Source organism: Oncorhynchus kisutch, linkage group LG15 (assembly GCF_002021735.2).
Source record: "Oncorhynchus kisutch isolate 150728-3 linkage group LG15, Okis_V2, whole genome shotgun sequence".
Classification (NCBI taxonomy): domain Eukaryota; kingdom Metazoa; phylum Chordata; class Actinopteri; order Salmoniformes; family Salmonidae; genus Oncorhynchus; species Oncorhynchus kisutch.
Genome location: NC_034188.2, coordinates 65,196,785 through 65,216,676, shown reverse-complemented (window position 1 = coordinate 65,216,676; position 19,892 = coordinate 65,196,785). Strand labels below are relative to the sequence as shown.

General features: G+C 42.9%; 1 protein-coding gene across 2 annotated transcripts; it reads left to right on the top strand.

Moving 5' to 3' along the window:
• The first annotated feature begins 7,125 nt into the window (after nucleotides 1-7,125).
• LOC109905699 (TLC domain-containing protein 1-like) lies at nucleotides 7,126-18,470 on the top strand. 2 transcript variants are annotated; one of them, XM_020503224.2, is made up of 5 exons: nucleotides 7,126-7,236; nucleotides 8,161-8,773; nucleotides 13,720-13,802; nucleotides 15,112-15,194; nucleotides 17,303-18,470. In XM_020503224.2, exons 2-5 carry the CDS (start codon nucleotides 8,568-8,570, stop codon nucleotides 17,702-17,704), a joined length of 774 nt encoding a protein of 257 aa, XP_020358813.1. In that variant the 5' UTR covers nucleotides 7,126-7,236; nucleotides 8,161-8,567; the 3' UTR covers nucleotides 17,705-18,470. The 2 variants fall into 2 exon arrangements, with proteins under 2 accessions (XP_020358813.1, XP_020358814.1); XM_020503225.2 differs by lacking the exon at nucleotides 7,126-7,236 and having other exon boundaries at nucleotides 8,148-8,773.
• Nucleotides 18,471-19,892: the final 1,422 nt, after the last annotated feature.

Below are 19,892 nucleotides of genomic sequence, written 5' to 3'. Positions count from 1 at the left end.
TGTGCGTGTGTAAATGAGAGAGAGAGGGTTAATCTCCACACTATCTCTCTCCTGTCCTAGGTACGACTGCAGGTAACAGTGTCTAGACGGCATGTAATTATGGAGTGCCTTCCCTTCGGCTGAGATAAGCAGCCAGCTGCCAAGCCTGGCTCCTGTTCTTTCTGCATCCATCTCTGCTCTAATGCGGGCAATAACAAAAGCATTGCGTTCTCCCTGTCAAGGCCTTGTCAGGTCTGTAATACATTGGCAAAACATCACAGCCTTCATCATTTGAAGCAGCACGTTTTCTGCTTATTCTCAGACACATCTTCCAACACCACATGCTGATCTAGACTATACATTACTGGGGGGGGGGGGGGGGGGGGGGGAGATAAGAAATCAGTGTCAGGAATCAGTGGGTGGAAGTCAGAATCACATCACATCAAAAATATGTTACTAGATGTGGAAACTAGAGAGGGGGTTAAGTTCTAAATGGCACCCTATTCCCTAAAATAAGCCTGTTTCAGTGGAGGATGGGGAAGATATATCCGCATGCACAATGTTTTTCTGGCACACGTTAGGTCCTTTGATACCAATTGAGCAATGTTTCCATGCCCCAAATAATTCAGGCTGTTATGGAGGCAAAGGGGGATCCAACCCAGTACTTGATTGGTGTACCTAATAAATTGGGTGTACTGAGTGTACATGGAAACATTTCATAAAAAATTGCATCTCTTTTAACACACTCTTTCTCCCTCATAGGCATGTGCACACACAGACCTGACACACACACAGAGTAAGACTTTGATGTTTGTAAATGTGTTCCTCCAGGACTGGCCTATCTCAGAGGATGCTAATGTTCTTCCTCCTATCTTGCGCTCCAGTGACATGAGGATGTTGAACATTTGGGAAGAATCAGCATTTTATTAATCTCTCACCAGGCAGCAGGCTTATACACTGAGCATACAAATTATTAAGAATACCTGCTCTTTCCATGACATAGACAGACCAGGTCAATCCAGGTGAAAGCTATGATCCCTTATCAGTGGTGTAAAGTACTTAAGTACTACTTAAGTCATTTTTTGGGGTATCTGTACTTTACTAATAATATTTTTGTCAACTTTTACTTCACTACATTCTTTTTAAGACAATTATGCACTTTTTACTCCATACATTTTCCCTGACACCCAAAAGTACTAGTTAGATTTTGAATGCTTAGCAAAACAGGAAAATGGTCTAATTCCCACACTTATCTAGAGAACATTCCTGTTCATCCCTACTGCCTCTGATCTGGCAGACTCACTAAACACATGCTTCATTTGTAAATGATGCAGAGTTGGAGTGTGCCCCTTGCTCTCCGTAAATACATTTAAAAAACTAGAAAATGTTGCCAGCTGCTTTGCTTAATATAAAGAGTTTTTAATGATTAATATTTTTTACTTTTGATACTTAAGTACACTTAAGCAATTACATTTACTTTTGATACTGAAGTATATTTAAAACCAAATATTTTTTTACTTTTACTCAAGTAGTATTTTACTGGGTGACTTTCACTTTTATTTGAGTAATTTTCTATTAAGGTATCTTTACTTTTACTCAGTATGACAATTGAGTACTTTTTCCACCACTGTCCCTTATGGATGTCACTTGTTAAATACACTGCAATCAGTGTAGATGAAGGGGGGGGGGGGGGGGGGGACAGGTTAAAGAAGGATTTTTAAACCTTCATGCTCAACAGTTTCCTGTGTGTATCAACAAGTGTCCACCACCCAAAGGACATCCATCAATATTGGGAAGGTGTGTGCTGTGCAGTTAGGATAGTCTACATCAGGTTTTCCCAAACTGGGGAATGCGTACCCCCAGGGGTACACGCAATGCCTTTGGGGGTAGACCAAATAAACATGTGATTCACATTTTTTTAAAGTATAAAGAACTGCTTTTCAAATTTTCGAACAGTCCATTTATATTTTCCAACAGGGCTATACATTTGGGTGAGGTTTTTTTATTTCCCGGAGTAGCCTCGTTTCAATGTCAAAAATTAAATTAAACCATCTAGTGTTCAGTGAAATAACAACACAATGTCAAATACAGGTAGCCTAGTCAAATAATTAACATCGAATCACATTAACCATTACTCTCTCGCGGGAATTCCACTAATGGTCCGTATGCAGCCAAACATAGCTGCTGCTCATTCCGTTTGCGTGAAAATGTATAAAATGGTTAAAAAAAAGTCAGGTCCGTGTCCATAGAGACACATACCAGCACTACTGGTAGTACCAGCAGTACTACACCTGCACCTGTCGACGACACAAGTTGTTCTGCTTCCACAAGCACATCCAATGGTAGCATCAGTAATTCTACATTTGTTGTTAGCCCAGCTAGCATGGATACTGGCAGTTGTGAATCTGATGTGGCCGAAGAGCTACTGCCCCCTTACCTGGGAAAGCACCGAACAACAGACAGGGATGTTGCACCATCGAAGAGGACAACGAAATATGATGAGAACTACATTGATTTGGGGTTCACTTATATTGGGAGTAGTGCCTTTCCTCAGCCACGGTGTGTTATATGTGCAAAAGTAATATCTCACAACTCGATGAAACCTTCACTCTTGTGCAGATATTTAGAAACAAAACATACCAATTTCGAAGGCGCCAGGCTCCACTGCATTTGAGCCAATCAGTTGTGTTGTGACAAGGTAGGGGTGGTATACAGAAGGTAGCCCTATTTGATAAAAAGACCAAAGTCCATATTATGGCAAGAACACCTCAAATAAGCAAAGAGAAACAACAGTGCATCATTACTTTAAGACATGAAGGTCAGTCATTTCAAGAACTTTGAACATTTCTTCAAGTGCTTTCGCAAAAAACTTCAAGCGCTATGATGAACGGAAGACCCAGAGTTACCTCTGCTGCAGAGGATAAATTCATTAGAGTTAACTGCACCTCGGATTGCAGCCCAAATAAATGCTTCACAAAGTTCAAGTAAAGACACATCTCAACATCAACTGTTCAGAGGGGTTTATGTGAGTCAAGCCTTCATGGTTGAATTGCTGCAAAGAAACCACTACTAAAAGGACACCAATAATGTCATGCCCTGGCCAGAGAGAGGCTTTTTATTCTCTATTTTGGTTAGGCCAGGGTGTGACTAGGGTGGGCATTCTATGTCCTTTTTTCTATGTTTTGTATTTCTATGTCTTGGCCTGGTATGATTCTCAATCAGGGACAGCTGTCTATCGTTGTCTCTGATTGAGAACCATACTTAGGTCCCCTTTTCCCCCACCTGTTTTGTGGGAAGTTAACGTTGTAGTTGTTCAGGGCACATAGCCCAAAGCTTCACGGTTGTTTTTTTGTTCTTCGTTTTGTCGGCGGGCATTTTTAAATAAAGTTAAAAATGTATGCTTACCATGCTGCACCTTGGTCCAATACTTCAGCCAGCCGTGACAAATAATAATAAGAGACTTGCTTGGGCCAGGAAACACCAGCACTGGCCATTAGACCGGTGGAAATCTGTTCTTTGGTCTGATGAGTCCAAATTTTAGATTTTTGGTTCCAACTGCCATGTCTTTGTGAGATGCAGAGTAGGTGAGCGGATGATCTCCGCATGTGTGGTTCCCACCGTGAAGCATGGAGGAGGAGGTGTGGGGGTGCTTTGCTGGTGACACTGTCTGTGATTTATTTAGAATTCAAGGCACACTTAACCAGCATGGCTACCACAGCATTCTGCAGCAATACGCCTTCCCATACGGTTTGCACTTAGTGGGACTATAATTTGTTTTAACAGGACAATACCCAAAACACACCTCCAAGATGTGTAAGGGCTATTTGACCAAGAAGCACTACCTAGATTACTTGCTAGCTTGTTAGCACCCACATGAGGGCAAGCTGGCGTGGCTAGGCGAGAGCCACTTGTATAGTAAAAAGAAAATGCAACCGATCCTGTTAACTAGCACTCCGCCTCGCTAGCTTCAGAAAGAAGCAACATTTGGTAAGACTTAGATAATTTTGGGCTCCCGAGTGGTGCAGCGGTCTAAGGCACTGCATCTCAGTGCTTGAGGCGTCACTACAGACACCCTTGTTCGAATCCAGGTTGTATCACAACCGGCCGTGATTGGGAGTCCCATGCCTCCTCAACCTCAGGAGGCTGAAGAAATTTGGCTTGGCCCCTAAAACCCTCTCAAACCTTTACAGATGCACAATTGAGAGCCTCCTGTCGGGCTGTATCACCACCTGGTATGGCTACTGCACTGCCCGCAAGCGCAGAGCTCTCCAGAGTGTAGTGCGGTCTGCTCAACGCATCACTACCTGCCCTCCTGGACACCTACAGCACCCGATGTCACAGGAAGGCCAAAAAGATCAAGGATATCAACCACCCGAGCCATAGCCTGTTCACGATCATCCAGAAGGCGAGGTCAGTACAGGTGCATCAAAGCTGGGACAGAGAGACTGAAAAACGGCTTCTATCTTAAGGCCATCAGACTGTTAAATAGCCATCACTAGCTTACTTCCACCCGGTTACGCAACCCTGCACCTTAGAGGCTGTTGCCCTATATACATAAACCTGGAATCACTGGCCACTTTAATAATGGAACACTAGTCACTTTAATAATGTTTACATATTTTGCATTACTCATCTCAGATGTATGTACTGTATTCTATTCTACTGTATTTTAGTCAATGCCACTCCGACATTGCTCAATCTAATATTTTGCCAATACGTAATTTCGATTAAGACATTAACGAGCGAGCTAGGACGGATGAAGTCAATATAACTATTTGTTCAGCACATTTGAAATGAAGAGTGACAGAGTTCAGAACATGGGCCGTTCTTACAGTATTCTCCACATTTTGTTATGTTACAGCCTTGTTCTAAAGTTGATTACATAGTTTTTTTCATCATCCATCTACACACGATACCCCATAACAAGAAAGCAAAAATAGTTTTTTTGAAATATTTGAAAATGTATTAAAAATAAAACTGAAATATCACATTTACATAAGTATTCAGACCCTTTGCTCAATACTTTGTTGAAGCACTTTTGGCAGCGATTACAGCCTGAAGTTTTTTCTTTGGTATGATGCTGCAAGCTTGGCACACATGTACTTGGGGAGTATCTCCCATTCTTCTCTGCAGATCCTCTCAAGCTCTGTTAGGTTGGATGGGGAGCATCACTGCACAGCTTTTTTCAGGTCTCTCCAGAGATGTTCAATCAGGTTGAAGACGGCTCTGGCTGGGCCACTGAAGGACATTCAGAGACCTGTCCCGACGCCACTCATGAGTTGTCTTGGGCTGTGTGCTTAGGGTTGTTGTCCTGTTGGAAGGTGAACCTTCGCCCCAGTCTGAGGTCCTGAGCGCTCTGGAGCAGGTTTTCATCAAGGATCTCTCTGTACTTTGCTCCGTTCATCTTTCCCTCGATCCTGACTAGTCTCTCAGTCCCTGCCATTGAAAACATCCCCACAGCATGATGCTGCCACCACCATGCATCACCGTAGGGATGGTGCCATGTTTTCTTCAGATGTGACACTTGGCATTCAATCTTGGTTTCATCAGACCAGAGAATCTTGTTTCTCATGATCTGAGAGCCTTTAGGTTCCTTTTGGCAAACTCCACGTGGGCTGTCATGTACCTTTTACTGAGGAGTGGCTTCCGTCTGGCCTGATTGGTCGAGTGCTGCAGAGATGTTTGTCCTTCTGGAAGGTTCTCCCATCTCCACAGAGGAACTCTGGAGCTCTGTCAGAGTGACCATCGGGTTCTTGGTCACCTCCCTGACCAAGGTCCTTCTCCCCCGATTGCTCAGTTTGGCCGGGCGGCTAGCTCTAGGAAAAGGTGGTTCCAAACTTCTTACATTTAAGAATGGTGGAGGCCACTGTGTTCTTGGGGACCTTCAATGCTACAGACATTGTTTTGAAGTCTGAGATTTCCCAGTTGTTTTGAACATGGCAGAAGTCATGCTGTATTGACAACATGGCCAATGTATTCAACCTTTTCTGGCCCATCGTGTTGAATGTTTATCCTTTTAAGCTTGAAAAAGAGACCCTTAAACCCAGACTTGGACCACACACCAACTCCATTGATTAGCAGGTTAATGATTGCTTTGCAACGCTTGCAGTTAGCCGCTGATTCCTTCCAAACCACTCATAGTTGAATTTGCGATTTCCAACTTGTTGTGTAATGTTTATGTCCAATGGCCGATGAGCAGCGATACATTTTTATTTAATTTCCCTTCATATTGAAAAAGCTTGAAAAGGATTTGCAAGTAGATTGTCAACTTGATTCATGATAATGATTGCTAGCTTGCTAGCTAAGATTTTGAAAGTATGATGAGCATGATCAGTCCAATCAAAGCTACGGTAGATATAACGGGATTTGACATAATTTTATCTGTGGCCAATGACCTTGAGCCTTCTTGGATGGGCGCTTCTAATGCAACTCTATGGCAGCCCACAAGGGGCTTGAATTTTCAAGCTTTACCTATAGATTTTGCAGTGACGTAGTGTCCTCGTGAATGACAGAACACTGACCCAATCACGGCACAACTAGAAAACATTACCAACCCCTACGCTTCGTATTTTCCGCTGGCTGCCCCACCACCACAAACAAGCACTGAGCTAGGCTGAAACACCTGCATTTTGGAGCTGCCTTACTCAAGAAAGCAAAAATAAACCATGATTGTATGCAGCTTTAATAACTTTTTTAAAATTCATTGTTTGCAAACTGATATGTGGCAGATTTATTTCTGTCAATATTCAACCCTAGTTTCAACCCTAGTTTAAGGGACTCATTGTCCCATTCTCTCCCCTTAACCCTAGACTTAGTTTTCATGTGTCCATGTTGAACTTTGAATCTCTGGGAATGAGCAACATACCAAAATAACATGGAGACTAGACACAACCACATTTTGGCTTAATTAGGGTGCCAGTGTACTAAGGTCTTGAATACCAAGATTGTAAGGGCTAATGATAACATAATGGGTCTAAGAGAGAATGGCACTGAGCGAATGGCTGTTTTAACTACAATAGCATTATCAATACAAGTGCAACAGGTTAGTTCTTGAACGCACCCCTGTTGCCCTGTCAGCAGCAGGTGTGTGCAATTGTAATTAAGGTTGGGGCTTCCAAGTAGGCCTGCCTTGTGTATACAATCTTGGCACTTTGTACCATTCAGGAATTTCCCCTTGACCTTGTGAAGGTTATTGTATGAAAGGAGGACGAGAGTGGGGTTGTTGTGCTTTAGTTCAAATTCTATGGATCAAGAGCTGTAAGTATGTTTCAGGTTTGAGTGCCCATACCCTTGAACTATTTATCTATCAAATCCCCCACATTACACAGGGTCTGCAACAACATCATGCTTTACATCCTGCATATGCATCTTCATAACTTGTATGCATTCCTCCGAATACATAATTACATATAGTCTTCATAAAACGACAGGGAAAGCCACTGTTGTTTTGAAGGCATGTTGAGACATTGAACTAATGAATTTAACCACTTAGTATTTGCTTTGTACTGTATGTGGGGGCTTGTAATTGACACGTGTGACATCTTGTACACACAGGGCTGAATGTAAAAGGCATGTGGACATGGGTTCACTGGGAACCGAATAGGCAAAAAGGAGGGACTAACCTGAACTTGTCCAATCCCCCCCCCCCTTACATGTTTTGCTACGGTTTGCCCTAATGAATACACCCCATGTAGTAGTGTTCAGGCCCTGGTATGTTACCACTGTTCCCCCCTCACTTCCCCAACTGGGCCAGAGAGGCCAGCTGTGGGGAGTGTGTGCTCTGTTTATGGAAAAAGTGTAGGGGGGAGCAAGGGGGAGACAGTGGTTTATGGAGCAGCACAGTTTCTCAGTAAGTGAAGGAGTGTTAGTTGGCTGTTAGGCTAAATTAATTAGTTGATTTGCTTTTCCATTTTAGTGAGAGTTTCAGAGCTGTGGTCTCTGTGGCTACCACCAAATGTTTGTGTATCAAACCTCAAATTCACATTTTATACAGCCTGCTCTGTGACGGTGACTATTTATCCAGAGAAACAACAAAGAACATTGTTTCCTAGTAATGATTTAAGTTACAACGTTACACTCTATACCCTAATAATGTTTTTAGCCCTGTCATATAGTTCAACTTTCTTGTTTGTGTTAAGTAAGATGTGGCCCCTCCTTGATTCTCTGGTTTTCTGGAAGCAGGCCACCCACACCACTCCCTCTCCACCACTCCCCCTTCTCTCTAGTCATATTCAGACACAAGCAGACTGGTTGAGTGGCAACACACTACGAGAGGGGGGAAAACATCTGTAGAATTGAATGAGCTGTTTTAAGGGAGCCCTAGCTAGTCTCCCCCTCTGAGCCCGGGAAGTAGTGGAAAACGTGAGAAACGCTGCGCCTATTCTCCGAGTAGTTCTGAAACGAGACTGCATCTCTAAAAACAACTTCCTTCAAACCCCTGGAACTGTGACTGTCCTGAGGAGAACACTCCCCTCACACACTCCCCAACTGACCGTGGAGGCGTGAGAAGAGCTGTGGAGAGGAGCAGCTGACGCAAAACGGACGAAGCACAACAAGGAAGAGAGTAAAAAGGAGAGGGGGAGGAGAAGATGGAGTCCTTGCTTCCTGTGTTGCAGCGACACCCTGGAATGTCTGTGTTGGTGTGGGCTCTGATGTTCCGGGTGGCCCACCGACTACTACAGAATCTGCCTGTGCCCAAAGCTGTAGCGGTGGATGACTTCCGCTCCTGGAAGTGGAGGAACCTCTCGGTCTCTATGGTCCACTCCCTCCTGACAGGGACTTGGGCTGTGACCTGGTGAGTCACTCTCTGCACTGGGACACCATTGTTCATTCACAGTGGATCCACATGATGTGTTATGTAGGGGTGTGTGGAGCTGTAACAGTCACTGACAGGGGAGAGGAGGAGAGTGATGAGCATGTTCAGACGGGAAGATGTGAGGAGACTAAGGAATTCTCAAGTTGGGAGGGAAATGCCACAGTACAGCCTACCCAATGGCCTTCTCAGGAAACAAATACTTATTGAGCTCTGCGACACTAGGCAGCGAGATGTTCATTTTATGCTTGTAGTTTAGAGTAGCTGATTAGGGCAGTAAATGTTCCCCTGTGTAGTTAATAACTATCTGTGTCAGATTATTGCAAATGAGGCAGATATTGAGTCCGCAAAGACAGAGCCTTAATCAGATTGTGGAAGTTTAGAAAGCACATCTGTTTTGACATATGAAAAGTTACAAATTCTTGAATCCACTCAAGTCAATTAGCCTAACTAAATTAGTGTCATGCCAAAGATTTTTTTTTAAATATCCACTCATGAGAATGGTGATGTAGCCCATTTTCGAAGAGAGCAAGTAGGTAAACTGGAAAAACCTGCTGGCTAGATGACTGTTGGAAAAGCTGTTATGTGAGGTGGGGACTTCTGAAGGATTACAAATCGATCCTCCATTTAGTGCCAGATCGGAGCCATAACACATGTTACACACACTGTCTTTGTAGTACAAATAGATATACAGTACCAGTCAAAAGTTAGGACACCTACTCATTCAAGGGTTCTTCTTAATATTGACTATTTTCTACATTGTAGAATAATAGTGAAGACAAACTATGAAATAACATGTCATGTAGTAAAAAAGTGGTGAACAAATCAAAATATATTTTACATTTGTGATTCTTCAAAGTAGCCACCCTTTGCTGATCTAAATAAATCCGACAGTGTCACCAGAAAAGCACCATCACACCACCACCTCCATGCTTCATGGTGAGAACCACACATGCGGCAATTATCTGTTCACCTACTCTGTGTTTCACAAAGACACAGCAGTTGCAACCAAAAATCTCACATTTGGACTAACCAGACCAAAGGACAGATTTCCACTGGTCAAATGTCCATTGCTCGTGTTTCTTGGCCCAAGCAAGTCTCTTATTCTTATTGGTGTCATTTAGTAGTGGTTTCTTTGCAGCAATTCGACCATAAAGGCCTGATTCATGCAGTCTCCTCCAAACAGTTGATGTTGAGATGTCTGTTACTTGAACTCTGTGAAGCATTAATTTGGGCTGCAATCTGAGATGCAGTTAATTCCAATGAACTTATCCTCTCCAGCAGATGTAACTCTGCGTGTTAGTTTCCTGTGGCGGTCCTCATGAGTGCCAGTTTCATCATAGCGACTGAACTTGAACAAACATTCAAAGTTCTTGATTTTCGGTATTGACTGACCTTCATGTCTTAAAGTAATGATGCATTGTTGTTTCTCTTTGCTTATTTGAGCTGTTCTTGCCATAATATATTGTGTACCACCCCTACCTTGTCACAACACAACTGATTGGCTCAAATTGCATTGGTAAGGAAAGAAATTCCACAAATTAACTTTTAAGAAGGCACACCTATTAATTTAAATGCATTCCAGGTGACTACCTCATGAAGCTGGTTGAGCAAATGCCAAGAGTGTGCAAAGCTGTCACCAAGGTAAAGGGTGGCCACTTTGAAAAATCTCAAATATAAAATATTGATTTAACACTCTTTTTTTGTTTGTTTTTTGGTTACGATTCCATATGTTATTTCATAGTTTTGATGTCTTCGCTATTATTCTACAATGTAGAAAATAGTTTTAAAAAATAAAGGACCCTTGAATGAGTAGGTGTCCAGACTTTTGACTAGTAGTGTGTGTGTGTGTGTGTGTGTGTGTATATATATATATATATATATATATATATATATATATATATATATATATATATATATATATATATATATACACACACAACTGATTATATATATATATATATATTACACAGTACCTACACTACTTGGATAGCTGACAACACATGCGTACATGGGCAGGCTATACAATTTAGGCTAGTAATAGATGTTTTATAAAGTGAAAGCAGTTATATTCGACAAGCTGCTGTTCATGTAGTTCACTGATTATTGCCATACGTGTTCACCCTGACCTGCTAGAAATCATCAGGTCATGCATTATCAAGGGAATGTACTGTTTATTTATTTACCTTTATTTAACCAGGTAGGCAAGTTGAGAACAAGTTCTCATTTACAATTGCGAGCTGGCCAAGATAAAGCAAAGCAGTTTGACAGATACAACGACACAGAGTTACACATGGAGTAAAACAAACATACCGTCAATAATACAGTATAAACAAGTCTATATACAATGTGAGCAAATGAGGTGAGATGGGAGGTAAAGGCAAAAAAGGCCATGGGGGCAAAGTAAATAAAATATAGCAAGTAAAACACTGGAATGGTAGTTTTGCAATGGAAGAATGTGCAAAGTAGAAATAAAAATAATGGGGTGCAAAGGAGCAAAATAAATAAATAAATTAAATACAGTTGGGAAAGAGGTAGTTATTTGGGCTAAATTATAGGTGGGCTATGTACAGGTGCAGTAATCTGTGAGCTGCTCTGACAATTGGTGCTTAAAGCTAGTGAGGGAGATAAGTGTTTCCAGTTTCAGAGATTTTTGTAGTTCGTTCCAGTCATTGGCAGCAGAGAACTGGAAGGAGAGGCGGCCAAAGAAAGAATTGGTTTTGGGGGTGACTAGAGAGATATACCTGCTGGAGCGTGTGCTACAGGTGGGAGATGCTATGGTGACCAGAGAGCTGAGATAAGGGGGGACTTTACCTAGCAGGGTCTTGTAGATGACATGGAGCCAGTGGGTTTGGCGACGAGTATGAAGCGAGGGCCAGCCAACGAGAGCGTACAGGTCGCAATGGTGGGTAGTATATGGGGCTTTGGTGACAAAACGGATTGCACTGTGATAGACTGCATCCAATTTGTTGAGTAGGGTATTGGAGGCTATTTTGTAAATGACATCGCCAAAGTCGAGGATTGGTAGGATGGTCAGTTTTACAAGGGTATGTTTGGCAGCATGAGTGAAGGATGCTTTGTTGCGAAATAGGAAGCCATTCTAGATTTAACTTTGGATTGGAGATGTTTGATATGGGTCTGGAAGGAGAGTTTACAGTCTAACCAGACACCTAAGTATTTGTAGTTGTCCACATATTTTAAGTCAGAGCCGTCCAGAGTAGTGATGTTGGACAGGCGGGTAGGTGCAGGTAGCGATCGGTTGAAGAGCATGCATTTAGTTTTACTTGTATTTAAGAGCAATTGGAGGCCACGGAAGGAGAGTTGTATGGCACTGAAGCTTGCCTGGATGGTTGTTAACACAGTGTCCAAAGAAGGGCCGGAAGTATACAGAATGGTGTCGTCTGCGTAGAGGTGGATCAGAGACTCACCAGCAGCAAGAGCGACCTCATTGATGTATACAGAGAAGAGAGTTGGTCCAAGAATTGAACCCTGTGGCACCCCCATAGAGACTGCCAGAGGTCCGGACAGCAGACCCTCCGATTTGACACACTGAACTCTATCAGAGAAGTAGTTGGTGAACCAGGCGAGGCAATCATTTGAGAAACCAAGGCTGTCGAGTCTGCCGATGAGGATGTGGTGATTGACAGAGTCGAAAGCCTTGGCCAGATCAATGAATACGGCTGCACAGTAATGTTTCTTATCGATGGCGGTTAAGATATCGTTTAGGACCTTGAGCGTGGCTGAGGTGCACCCATGACCAGCTCTGAAACCAGATTGCATAGCAGAGAAGGTATGGTGAGATTCGAAATGGTCGGTAATCTGTTTGTTGACTTGGCTTTCGAAGACCTTAGAAAGGCATGGTAGGATAGATATAGGTCTGTAGCAGTTTGGGTCAAGAGTGTCCCCCCCTTTGAAGAGGGGGATGACCGCAGCTGCTTTCCAATCTTTGGGAATCTCAGACGACATGAAAGAGAGGTTGAACAGGCTAGTAATAGGGGTGGCAACAATTTCGGCAGATCATTTTAGAAAGAAAGGGTCCAGATTGTCTAGCCCGGCTGATTTGTAGGGGTCCAGATTTTGCAGCTCTTTCAGAACATCAGCTGAACGGATTTGGGAGAAGGAGAAATGGGGAAGGCTTGGGCGAGTTGCTGTTGGGGGTGCAGTGCTGTTGACCGGGGTAGGAGTAGCCAGGTGGAAAGCATGGCCAGCCGTAGAAAAATGCTTATTGAAATTCTCAATTATGGTGGATTTATCAGTGGTGACAGTGTTTCCTATCTTCAGTGCAGTGGGCAGCTGGGAGGAGGTGTTCTTATTCTCCATGGAGTTTACAGTGTCCCAGAACTTTTTTGAGTTAGTGTTGCAGGAAGCAAATTTCTGCTTGAAAAAGCTAGCCTTGGCTTTTCTAACTGCCTGTGTATAATGGTTTCTAGCTTCCCTGAACAGCTGCATATCACGGGGGCTGTTCGATGCTAATGCAGAACGGCATAGGATGTTTTTGTGTTGGTTAAGGGCAGTCAGGTCTGGGGAGAACCAAGGGCTATATCTGTCTCACCGTAGACTTTGCTATTGACCTTGTGAAGGCACAAAGCATCTTGTAAAGAAGCAGGAGAATCGCTGTTACCAGATCATTATGTTAAGTCTGTGCTTAGTCAGGCTATTCTCTACAGCAGGGTTTACCAAACTTGCTCCTGGGGCCTCCCCTGGTTGCACGCTTTAGTTTTTTGCCCTAGCACTACACAGCTGATTTTCAAATAATCAAAGCTTGATGATGATTTGGTCATTTGAATCAGCTGTGTAGTGCTAGGGCGAAAACCAAAACGGGCCAACAGGACCACGTTTGGGAAACCCTGCTCCACATTGAGCCCTGTGTCTGAATGAGAGGAACTCTGACTTCACTGTCCATAACCATGTATCCCTGTCCTCTCCAGTGTGATCATTTCGCCTGAGTTGGCAACCAACATTCACTCCTTCTACACGGCCCCGGCCTACATGCTCATCTGCATCTCATCAGGTCAGTCACTACCCCTTTAAGATGGCTGCTAAAAGACCTGTGTGTGAAAGGGTTAATTAAAGGTAAACTGGGAATTCATTAACATTGACCACAAATGGTGTGGGAGAGTGGGGTTCATTGTGGGGAGTCTGTAAACACTTCAACTTTTTGTTGTAATGGCTTCAGTCTGGCTTGATCCATTTTTCTTTTTTTAAGTTAAAAGGCATGGAGTGGATCCTGAGCTTGACAGCTACTTTTCTTCCTAATAATAGCTAGGATATCCTGGGGAAATAAATACTCTCCCACCTTTCAGTGGCAGCCAGATTGAGAGAATGAGCAATGCAGATCCGCCCATCTCACCGGGCTCAAATAGGGGATGGTCCACACCTTCGGATTGCTATGGGCACCAAAACAAATCCCCTAAAGACCCAGCAGTCAACAGCCCTGCTGAAAGATGTGATGACGAGATGTGACTAGTGTTGATGATGTTATTTTGTGTGTCTCACATGCATGTAACTGAAGCTGCAGGTCTGAGGAGAGCCAGCCTGACAGCCGCAAACCTTCCATTCCATTGAGACAGATTGCCATTTATAGAGGTTCACGCAACACTCATTTTTGAAATGCAGTCCAAAGCGGTTTCCCTGTGTTTTCCTTTCAAGTGTAACACATGTCCATGGTGCTGATAATTAGGATGGACTATGCCAGTACGGTCCATTATATTTCTCTCCGCTGATATATGTAGGACAGGGAAGTCCTGACTATTTTGTTTATGGTACTACTGTTATCAACCATTTAGATGGCCTCCTCTGTTGTTTGGGCCTTTAAGTAATCCATAGAAATAGAATCTCCATAGAAATAGAATCTCTGTTCCAATATCCACACTAGCATAGAATTTGAATGAAGCAATGTATTGGGCATGCATTCAAAGGGGTATGCTGGAATGCACGTTGGAACGTGGCCTAAGATTAGATAGCTCTTAGATCAACTCTGTACTGGTATCCCGTGTATATAGCAAAGTAATCATTACTCATTGTGTAATTATTATTACGCGTTTTACTTTTCAAATCACATTTTATTGGTCACATACACACATTTAGCAGATGTTTGTGGGTGTAGCGAAATGCTTGTGTTCCTAGCTCCAACAGTGCAGTAGTGTCTAACAATACACACATCTAAAAGTAAAACAATGGCATTTTTTTCTTGGCATTGTTGGGAAAGGCCCATAAGTAAGCATTTCACTAAGTCTACACCTGTTTGTGATGAATACCATTTTATTTAGAATGCTCAAAAGGCCTCGACTGAGGCATTGCTCTTTACTTTCCTTTGACAGGATACTTTGTACAAGATGCAGGTGACATCATTCTAACTGGACATGCAAGAGGATCCTGGGAGTTCTTAATTCATCATGTTCTGGTAAGATAATTTACCTTTTTGTTTCAGTTTGTACCTGGTAAGAATTTAAATATGGCCTTTTTTTTTTTATTATATATTTTTGGTTTTGTTTGTTACAGCAGCTACTGCTAGATTGTGTCTGAAGGTTAGATGCAGTATTTTAATTCACTGGTTTTGTTTTATGACCTTGTGAAAACAGACTGATCGCTGCGCTCACGCTTTGTTTCACTTCAAGCTAAGTGAAGTGAATTGAAACAATGTGAGCTGTGAAGGAATTTTGCAGATGACATCTTAATATTGTATGGTGCTAAGAGGAATCACACTCCTCCTAGGGGGATTTTACTGTGTCAGTAGTGATATTTTAAAGGTGCCACATTGCGGGCCTATTCTGCAATCTAAATGAACGCTCCTGTGTGCCTATCGCTGACTGCAGGCGAACAACACCCACCATTGTGTGGGGGGATGTGTGTTGTGTTGAACACAGGGCATCTTGCCACTGATCTGAGGCACACATTGAGCTGAGCTTCCCTGTGTCTCCGATTAGTCAGTGTACACTATATATACAAATGTATGTGGACACCCCTTCAAATTAGTGGATTCTGCTATTTAAGCCACACATTGCTGACCAGGTGTATAAAATCGAGCACACAGCCATGCACTCTCCATAAACAAACATTGGCAGTAGAATAGTCTTACTGAAGAGCTCAGTGACTTTCAACGTGGCACCGTCATAGGATGCCACCTTTCCATCAAGTCAGTTCGTCAAATGTCTGCCCTGCTAGAGCTGCCCTGGTCAACTGTAAGTACTGTTATTGTGAAGTGGAAACGTCTAGGAGCAACAACGGCTCACAGAACGGGACCGCCAAGTGCTGAAGCTCGTAGCGTGTAAAAATCGTCTGTCCTCGATTGCAACACTCCCTACTGAGTTCCAAACTACCTCTGTAAGCAACATCAGCACACAAACTGTTCATCGGGAGCTTCATTAAATGGGATTTCATGGCCTAAGATCACCATGCGCAATGCTAAGCATTGGCTGGAGTGGTGTAAAGCTCGCCACAATTGGACTCTGGAGCAGTGGAAGCACGTTCTCTGGAGTGATGAATCACGCCTCATCGTCTGGCAGTCCGATGGATAAATCTGGGTTTGGTGGATGCCAGGAGAAGGCTACCTACCCAAATGCATAGTGCCAACTGTAAAGTTTGGTGGAGGAGGAATAATGGTCTGGGCGGTTTTTCATGGTTCGGGCTTGCCCCTGATTTCCAGTGAAGGGAAACCTTAATGCTACAGCATACAATGATTTTCAGGGGATGGCAACTCCAGTCCTCAGGGGCCTGATTGTCACACTTTTTTTCTCCATTCCTAGCAAACACAGCTGATTTAATCAAATTGCATTCTAAACTGAAGGTTGTGATTAGGTGATTATTGGAGTCTGGTGTATTAGCTGGGGCAAAACTGTGACCCCAATCAGGCCCCCGAGGACTGGAATTGCCCACCCCTGCCAGATGATTCTGTGCTTCAAACTTTGTGACAACCGTTTGCGGAAGGCCCTTTCCTGTTTCATCATGACAATGCTCCCGTGCACATAGCGAGGTCCATACAGAATGGTTTGTCGATCGGTGTGGAAGAACTTGACTGGCCTGCAGAGCCCTGACCTCAACCCCTATCAAACACCTTTGGGATGAATTCGAATGCCGACTGCGAGCCAGGCCTAATCGCCCAACATCAGTACCGGACTTCACTAATGCTCTTGTGACTGAATGGAAGCAAGTCCCTGCAGCAATGTTCCAACATCTAATGGAAAGCCTTCCCAGAAGAGTGTAGGCTGTTATAGCAGCAAATGGATCAACTCCATATTAATGCTCATGATTTTGGAATGAGATGTTCGACAAGCAGTTGTCCACATACTTTTGGTCATGTAGTATTTGTCCCAATATTCTGACCACTAGTTGGTTGATTAGTGTTTTTTTTGGTGAGCCATTAATCATACAGTATATTCAATATAAATTGTCAATTTTTCCCCAGTTTTACTATTGCAAAGATTACAGTATCCCAATTGCCTTACAGCAGTAAGGTGGCAGAGTGCCATTGGTATATATTAACTACTTTCCCTCTGTCCTTCCCTTCCTCAGGTGCTCTGGTGCTTCCTGTATTCTCTGTACTCGCACCTCTACGTGGCCGGTGCTGTGGTGGCTCTCTTTGTGGAGGTTAACAGTGTCACCCTGCATTTGAGGCTAATGCTGAAGCTAGCATTACAGCAGTCTTCCCCTCTGTACCAAATCAATAAGTTCCTCAACCTCTTCACCTACATCGTCTTCCGCCTCAGCGCACAGTTCTACCTCACATATTACATCGTCCAGAACTACTCCTGGATGGACAAAGGAGGCTACTTCCTGGTTACCATGACTCTCATGAACACCATGATCCTGATCTACTTTTATCGTCTTCTCCGCGCTGACTTCTTCCCACGGAGCAGGGCTCACATGAAGCAAAATGGCACCCACAACAACGTCAAAAAGTTCCTCACTGAATGACACCGATAGTGACATGACCGTATACCAGATGTTGTGTTTGGTGTGTTTGTTCGGTTACACATCTCATCGCATTGTGTAAAGCTGTGACTTTATTATTATTATAATAATAATAATAATAATAATAATAATAATAATAATAATAATAACAAGAAATTTCTCTCAAAGGCTCGTGTTGTCGTGAGAGGCGGCCAGGAAAGGATGTGGACAGTGGTACATGCCCTATAGTGATTATTATGCCCACTGTGGCTGAAGATCCCTCACTCACACTAACTGGGCAGCATACAGTGAGAGACTGGTCTGTTCACACTGACTGGGAGAATCCTACTAAATTACTTCCAGGATACTGTGCCACTTTTGCTTCTGATCATAGCTAATACAATTGTTAACAATATAGGAATTTACATGATTCATGTGGATTGCTCTTTTACAGAGAAAATGCTAACAATCATACATGCATACAGTAGAGAAACAAACTGCCAAGGATAACAGGGACCACCTTGGTTGCTGTACATCCCACCCCACCCCACAAATTCTGTCAGGTGTGGCTTAGCAACATAGTTTTATTGAAATTTCCACTAATAGGATTTTGTAAATGTACTATAATACAATCAATATCTGACACTAACAAACTGTCAGACAATACAACTGTTTCACTTTCATTCTTCCCTGTTTGGTCTCAAAAGGTCAACACCAATACATGGGTGACTGGCATTCTTACAACAGCGACCATTCTTTTCATTCTATAAATCTAACGTAGTAAAATGCATGTATCCCCTGGAAAGTAGCTGAATGTACAGCCAGGTCAATTTTAATTTATTTATTGAGGTTACAAGAATTGCTTCTCTTCAAGTTATTTATCAAAGTGAACCAAACCAAAACAGACAGGTCCAGAGGATGGGTTAGCCTTGAGTCTTGGTAAGCCATAGTAGTGCCTATACCGCAGTTCCTTCGCAACGTTTTCCCTGGATAGCCCCCATAGTATGTCTATAGATGGTGTTGGGGAAGCTACTCAGCGACAACAACAAAAAAGCTTATTCTCACTGTCGACTGCGTTTATTTTCAGGAAACTTAACATGTGTAAATATTTGTACGGATATAAGATTCAACAACTGAGACAAACTGAATAAGTTCCACAGACATGTGACTAACAGAAATGAAATAATGTGTCCCTGAACAAAGGGGGTGTCAAAAGTAACAGTCAGTATCTGGTGTGGCCACCAGCTGCATTAAGTACTGAAGTGCATCTCCTCATGGACTTCACCAGATTTGCCAGATCTTGCTGTTTTTAAAAAATATTTTATTTCACATTTTTATTTAACCAGGAAGGCCAGTTAAGAACAAGTTCTCACTTACAACTTCGACCTGGCCAAGATAAGGCAAAGCAGTGCGAACAAAAACAACACAGTTACACAAGGGATAAAGAAATGTGCAGTCAATAACACAATAGAAAAATATACAGTGTGCGCAAATGTAGTAAAATTAGGGAGGTAAAGCAATAAATAGGTCATAGTGGTAAAATAATTACAATTTAGCATGAAAACTGGAGTGAGAGATGTGCAAGTAGAAATACTGGAGTGCAAAAGAGCTCAAAATAAAACAATATGGGGATGAGGTAGTTGGGTGTGCTATTTACAGATGAGCTGTGTACAGTGATTGCTAAGCTGCTGAGGTGTTGGCTTTGGGGATGACCAGTGAAATATACCTGCTGGAGCGTGTGCTACGGGTGGGTGTTGCTATGGTGACCAGTGAGGTAAGGCGGGGCTTTACCTAGCAAAGACTTATAGATGACCTGGAGCCAGTGGGTTTGGAAACGAATATGAAGCGAGGTTCAGCCAACGAGAGCATACAGGTCGCAGTGGTGGGTAGTATATGGGGCTTTGGTGACAAAACGGATGGCACTGTGATAGACTGTATCCAATTTGCTGAGTAGAGTGTTGGAGGCTATTTTGTAAATGACATCGCCGAAGTCAAGATTTGGTAGGATAGTCAGTTTAACGAGGGTATGTTTGTTTGGCAGCATGAGTGAAGGATGCTTCATTGCGAAATATGAAGCCAATTCTAGATTTCATTTTGGATTGGAGATGCTTAATGTTAGTCTGGAAGGAGAGTTTTCAGTCTAACCAGACATAGGTATTTGTAGTTGTCCACATATTCTAAGTCAGAGCTGTCCAGAGTAGTGATGCTGGAC

Excerpts from the sequence above, each read along its gene's own strand:
- LOC109905699 (XM_020503224.2), top strand. The coding sequence starts at position 8,568 with ATGGAGTCCTTGCTTCCTGTGTTGCAGCGACACCCTGGAATGTCTGTG. Across the intron at positions 13,803-15,111 it reads GCTCATCTGCATCTCATCAG|GATACTTTGTACAAGATGCA; the intron begins GTCAGTCACTAC and ends TTCCTTTGACAG. Across the intron at positions 15,195-17,302 it reads TCTTAATTCATCATGTTCTG|GTGCTCTGGTGCTTCCTGTA; the intron begins GTAAGATAATTT and ends TCCCTTCCTCAG.